We start from the raw sequence: 5,781 nt of genomic DNA, 5'->3' as shown, positions 1-5,781 counted from the left end.
GTTTTCTTCCGCCTGGACATATTATGTTTCATATTTCTAGACGACGACGACGACGACGACGTCATCGATCGCATAAATTGGCAAACACGTGCCAACCAAATTTGGCGCCTTCAAACCTGTTTCTGAAGGAAAATTGTCCCCCATTATCGATTGCGTAAGGTTGACACTAGAACATGAATAACTATCGATAGTTTGTCTTCCATTACACCATTTACCGTCCGTCATCATTTTCCTTGAACGAAATGATGACTACTGCAAGCACGTGCTTGTGAAATGCAAGACGGCATGCCTGATGTGAGGGATTGCTTTGACCATTTTCTCCGGCGTTACTTTACATCACATTAGGATTAGAATGTGCCGTAAGCTAACAATTGTTTACTGAAATTAACAATTAACCTTCCAGGACGCGCGCCATCAAGCAACCGAAACTGCACCGCGCACACGTTGTATACAACGAGCGAGGTTTTGTGGTGGTGTTGTACTTTTTACAACAGCGCGTGCGCTAAAGGGTTAATCTTATTAATCGTTTAAATATCACTCGGTTGGATATTTCAAATGCTTAAAGCGTAGAATTGGAAATTAGTTGCAATTCCTGAGAGTTATCCTGACGTGAGCCACCCTAGTTGAGAACTACGTGCTCGAATGTACCCGCTTCTCAATGGCATCGAAGCGTGCCATGAGTGCATGGAGTTTGCTCATTTGGTGACAACAATCGCCTCGCCGCAGTCCACTTTGATGGATTTATTACCCTCACCTACTAATTTATTTTCCCGAGCAGATGTTGTAACGAGGAATATGAATTCGACTGCGGTTTCCATAAATTTATCATAAAGAAATATGTGATTTGTTTTATTGAATAATTTATACAAGTTTCAATAATCTAGACCTTAAAACTAGAGCCTCAGCACAGCGGAGACCTTTGTATAAGTATCATTTTCAGTGGATCGGAGCTAGTCGGTCGGTCGGTTGGTCATCGATTGAGCCCGGTCAACTTCTCGCTGATGTTCCACAACCACTCGGCCATTGCATCATCCCTGGCTTGCGGCTCCGGTTCCTTCAGTTTGCAATCGCTGTAATACTTTCCAGTGTCTCCTGCAATCGTTGGCTCCATTGCACAGTACAACGTGGTTTGGGAACCCGACTTGGCTGACTTGAAGAACACCCATAGAAGGGGTTTTGCGGCAATCCTGCAATATTGATGAATGTTTCGTAAGCGATTGATGAGTATGAGATTGAAGAGATATTTACATCATGCAGCGGTTTAGGTATCTCGTCAGTTCTGTGTTGATCGTTCCTGGATGTAAGCAGTACGTGTGGACTCCAGTTCCCCTTAATCTCTTAGCAAGGTGCCGTGAAAATAGGATATTGCACAACTTGCTCTGCATGTAGGCCCCCCACTCGTGATAGTCTTTTTCGCTGTTAATGTCGTCCTTATCGATTCGACCCCATTTGTGAGCCAAGCTTGATACAGTCACGATTCGACTTGGTGCCGTCCGCTTCAGCACGTCCAACAGCAAATTGGTTAGGTAAAAGTGGCCTAAGTGGTTCACCCCGAAGTGCATCTCAAATCCTTCCTTAGTGTACTCCTTCGGACAGGCCATCACCCCGGCATTGTTGATGAGTACGTGTAACCGCCGTTCCATGCTCAGGAATCTAGAATTCAAATAAGGAACTGTAGTTTTTGTTCTCACGCAACTCCGTAACGCAGATTACACACGTTCTTACAAAATTCCGGATGGAATCGAACGAAGCCAGGTCCAACTCCAGCCCAAACACATTCTGACTACCGGATTTATCCAGAATTTCCTGTCGGGCTTTCTCCATCCGGTTCGCATCCCGACAGCCCATGTAGACGCGAGCCCCGCGCTTCGCACATTCCTGACAAGGGATAGGCATGATTTGGTGAATTCAAAAAACAAAATTTTGTCAGCAGAACTCAGTATCACTTACTACGGCAGTCTCTTTCCCTATACCGGAGTTGGCTCCGGTTATAATGACGACTTTTGCGTCCAGTCGGATGTCTTTGTTTTTGAACTGACCGCCTTGGAAGAATTTCCTGCGAATAGAAGAAGAACAGAAAGTTGTGAGCTAAATATTATTATGGCATATTTTCGAAACATTTAATTGAAACAGTAAAAAAATATTTGGTAAAATTATATGTTCTAACTACATTTCCGCGCGTTTTCAATACTTTTAGTACTGCAAATCGTGCTTGGAATATTAATTTTAAAAAATAGTAGGGGGAGTTATCTTCAAAAGTAAGACAATTATTTAAAAACTAAGGACTGTCGCGCAAAGTCAACGATAAAATCGGAACATTATTCATATTACAAAGCTTAAACTTCCTCAAAACAGCCATCCACTGGCGTAGCTACGGGGGGGTGTGGTTACCCCCCCCCAGAGCTAAAATTTGTGGAACAAATTTTCAGTATGAAGCCCTTTGCGACGAAAAATTGTTTCGGCTGCGCCGCTATTTTCAAACTACGAATACAATTGCTCATTACTATTCACAAAATGAATATTTTAGCCGCCATATTGGATACCATGGTCATCATTTTTGGACTTTATACGTTTTCTTCATATCAAATCATCCCTGCAGTAGCATCATTTTTGAGCCAAAATTTCCTTGAAACAGTCGCCATCTTGAATTTTGGGCCACCATCTTGGATATTGGATTGAACAAATCAAATAAAATTATCCTCATACTGCAAGGTTTCACAGCCCAAAAGTTCTTAAAACTGCTGTCATATTCAATTTTGAGTCAAATATACCCTAATTGATTGGAGGATAAAACTCCTTATTACAACCGCTATTTTGAATTTTGATCCACCAATTTATGATTTGGGTCGTTATCTTCGATATTCTGGTAGTCATTTTTGGACTCTGGCCATTTTCTTCCTATCAAATATATCCATATTGCATGAGTTTTGAGCCCAAACGCCATAAAATATCTGCCATCTCGAATTTTGGGCCACCACCATTGCACAGTGGTCCACGAACCAGATTTACGAGGAAAAATGCATTCAACGCCTTCAAATGAGTTTTTAGGCAAATATGGTCTTCCACAAAGTTGTCCCTAAAAATAAGGCCCTCTTTAAAATATACATGAAAATTAGGGTGGTCCATATTTTCAAATAAATTGGTAATCAATATTTTTTATGTGCAAGAATAACTGTATACATTCTTCGAGAAAGTTGTAGATCTATCAATTTTGAGCAACTTTGTTGAAGACACTTTTTATGCAGCTTTAAAATTGATTGATCTAGAGGTATTTTTCTGAATAAGCTTGGGGTGGTTCAAGAAAAACCGGTTTTCTGGCGTTAACTTGTTCATTTTCGATTTTTCATCAAAGTCGCCCAAGAAACACTTGTAGAGCATTCGAAAACGCGTCGTTTCGTGCGCTGAGATGGTCGTTATCTCTTTTGGTTCAAAAGTTACAGGCATTTTTCCTAAAAAATCATAGTTTTTTAAAAAGGTGTTATGACGGGTTGGGGCAAACATAAAAAATATCTTTTGCCCGCATTCAAAAGAAGAAATGTTGTTATAAAACATATCAAAAAATTAAAGGGGTGTTATTTTTGTAACTCAAGTGAAAAATACTTGAAAAGTGCCTATTTTTTCTAGAAAATCATCAATATCTTTTGAACGGAATGACGTAGCCACATTCTCAGCGCACGAAAGTGCGCATTTTTGGAAGCTCTAAAAGTGGTTCTTAGGCGACTTTGGCGAGAAATTTGAAACAAAAAAGATAAAGCAATAAAACGATTTGTTCTAGCGTCACCCTATGAAAACTATGGGAAAATGCTCCAAATTTGGTCAAAACAGTTTAAACGCTTTATCATTTTTGTTTCAAATTCCTCATCAAAGTCGTCTAAGAACCATTTTTAGAGCTTAAAAAACGCACATTTTCGTGCGCTGAGAATGTTGCTGCGTCATTCCGTTCAAAAGATATTGATGATTTTCTAGAAAAAATAAGCACTTTTCAAGTATTTTACAAAAATAACACCCCTCTAATTTTTTGATATGTTTTATAACAACATTTCTTCTTTTGAATGCGGACAAAAGATATTTTTTATGTTTGCCCCAACCCATCATAACATCTTTTCAAAAAACTATGATTTTTTAGGAAAAACGCCGCCTGTAACTTTTGAACCAAAAGAGATAACGACCATCTCAGCGCACGAAACGACGTGTTTTCAAATGCTCTACAAGTGCTTCTTGGGCGACTTTGATGAAAAATCGCAATTGAGAAAGTGAACGTAAGAAAACCGGGTTTTCTTGAACCACCCTAAGCTTATTCAGAAAAATACCTCTAGATCGGCCAATTTTAAAGGTACATAAAAAGTGTCTTCAGCAAACTTGCTCAAAATTGATAGATCTACAATTTTCCCGAGGAATGTATATAGTTATTCTTGCAAATAAAAAAGTTTGATTTCCATTTTCTTTGAAAATATGGACCACCCTAATTTTCATGTATATTTAAAAGAGGGCCTTATTTTTAGGAACAACTTTGTAGAAGTCCATATTAATCTAGAAAATCATTTGAAGACGCTGAATGCATCTATCCTCGTAAATCTATTTCGTGGACCATTGTGCATTGGTGTTAAACCGTCATATTTAATGTTCTGATCACCATTTCAGGACTCCGGACTTCTTGTGGGCTTCCTGGCCGAGAGCGGTTAGCGGCGTCAGTCGTTTAGGTGTCTGGTAAGCTATGGAGTGTGGGTTTGATTCCCGCTCCAGTCGGGGAAAACTTTTCGACAAACGGAAAATTCTCCACTGGGCCACTGGGTGTTACCAGCTGGCGAGCAAAGAAGCAAGCCGTCTTGCAAATCATCTTTGAGGGGCCAGCCAGACAAGGATTCAATTTAAACCAGGTCAGAATTGCCAAGCTCCAATTTCAGCAATACTCTGGGTCTTATTTATGAAATAAACTCTAGCCAATTAAGTCCATAAGTCAGATTCAGAGAAATCCAATTTGACAGCGAGTCGCGAAATTTGTTTGTTTCCTGAAAACATATTGACAGCATTATTTTAGATGCAAATGTTTTCTGAAAACTTAAATGTTAGTAATATTCAGTCTGTAGAGGCCTCAAGGTCGAAGACGGTGTACATAGATAATTGTATTTTTTCTCTTTGCCAAATGTACCCATATTGCATGGCTTAAGAGCCTAAATCTCCTTTAAGCAATCGCTATCTTGAACTTTGAGCTGCCATCTTAGATTTTGAGCCGTCATCTTGAATATTCGGGTTCCCATTTTTGGACTGAATGGTATTAGAGTTTTAATCTCCTTAAAACAGCTGCCTCTTCTAGTTGTGGGCCGCCATCTTGTATTTCTGGCCAACATCGTGGTTTTGTGGTTTCCTTTGATAATTTACGCATAAAATTTGGCAACCATGCTAAAGTTTACAAAATTTGGCGCAATTCGATGTGTCGCATGATAAAATTTGGTTCAGTTTTATATATGACCAGTTCACTGGTGTTGATCCGGATCACTAGAACGATCATAGCTCTGGATCGCCATAACCGATCTGCACCATTTCCAATAGAAAATGCAGTAAAATTCCGGATCAATTCGAGCTATAACCCATATGGCTGGTTGATTAAAAAATCCCCAAGAACTCGGAAGAAATCCATAAAATGTGAAATTGAAATTAGCAAATAATGTTTGCAAATGCTTTGTATATTGTTTTACGTGGTTTTACTATTCTTGAATATAGCTTGGATGAGGAAAACTGGCCATTGACCATATACCATTGTTCCCAAAATTTGCTCTTGCG

General features: G+C 39.4%; 1 protein-coding gene across 2 annotated transcripts in view; it reads right to left on the bottom strand.

Annotated features, from left to right (window-relative positions):
- Positions 1 to 821: 821 nt before the first annotated feature.
- Positions 822 to 5,781, bottom strand: part of LOC109423348 (retinol dehydrogenase 11) — a 22,849-nt gene continuing 17,889 nt past the window's right edge. For both annotated transcript variants that reach the window (XM_019698301.3, XM_019698302.3), the window contains exons 2-5: positions 1,951 to 2,056; positions 1,718 to 1,878; positions 1,249 to 1,653; positions 822 to 1,187 (exon numbers count right to left, since the gene is read on the bottom strand). In XM_019698301.3, coding sequence (XP_019553846.3) covers positions 971 to 1,187; positions 1,249 to 1,653; positions 1,718 to 1,878; positions 1,951 to 2,056 — 889 coding nt within the window. In that variant the 3' untranslated portion in view covers positions 822 to 970. The remainder of the gene's footprint in view (positions 1,188 to 1,248; positions 1,654 to 1,717; positions 1,879 to 1,950; positions 2,057 to 5,781) is intronic.

Source organism: Aedes albopictus, chromosome 2 (assembly GCF_035046485.1).
Source record: "Aedes albopictus strain Foshan chromosome 2, AalbF5, whole genome shotgun sequence".
NCBI classification, from domain to species: Eukaryota; Metazoa; Arthropoda; class Insecta; order Diptera; family Culicidae; genus Aedes; species Aedes albopictus.
The sequence above is the reverse complement of the archived record's forward strand: the minus strand, read 5'-3'. Positions and strand labels throughout refer to the sequence as shown.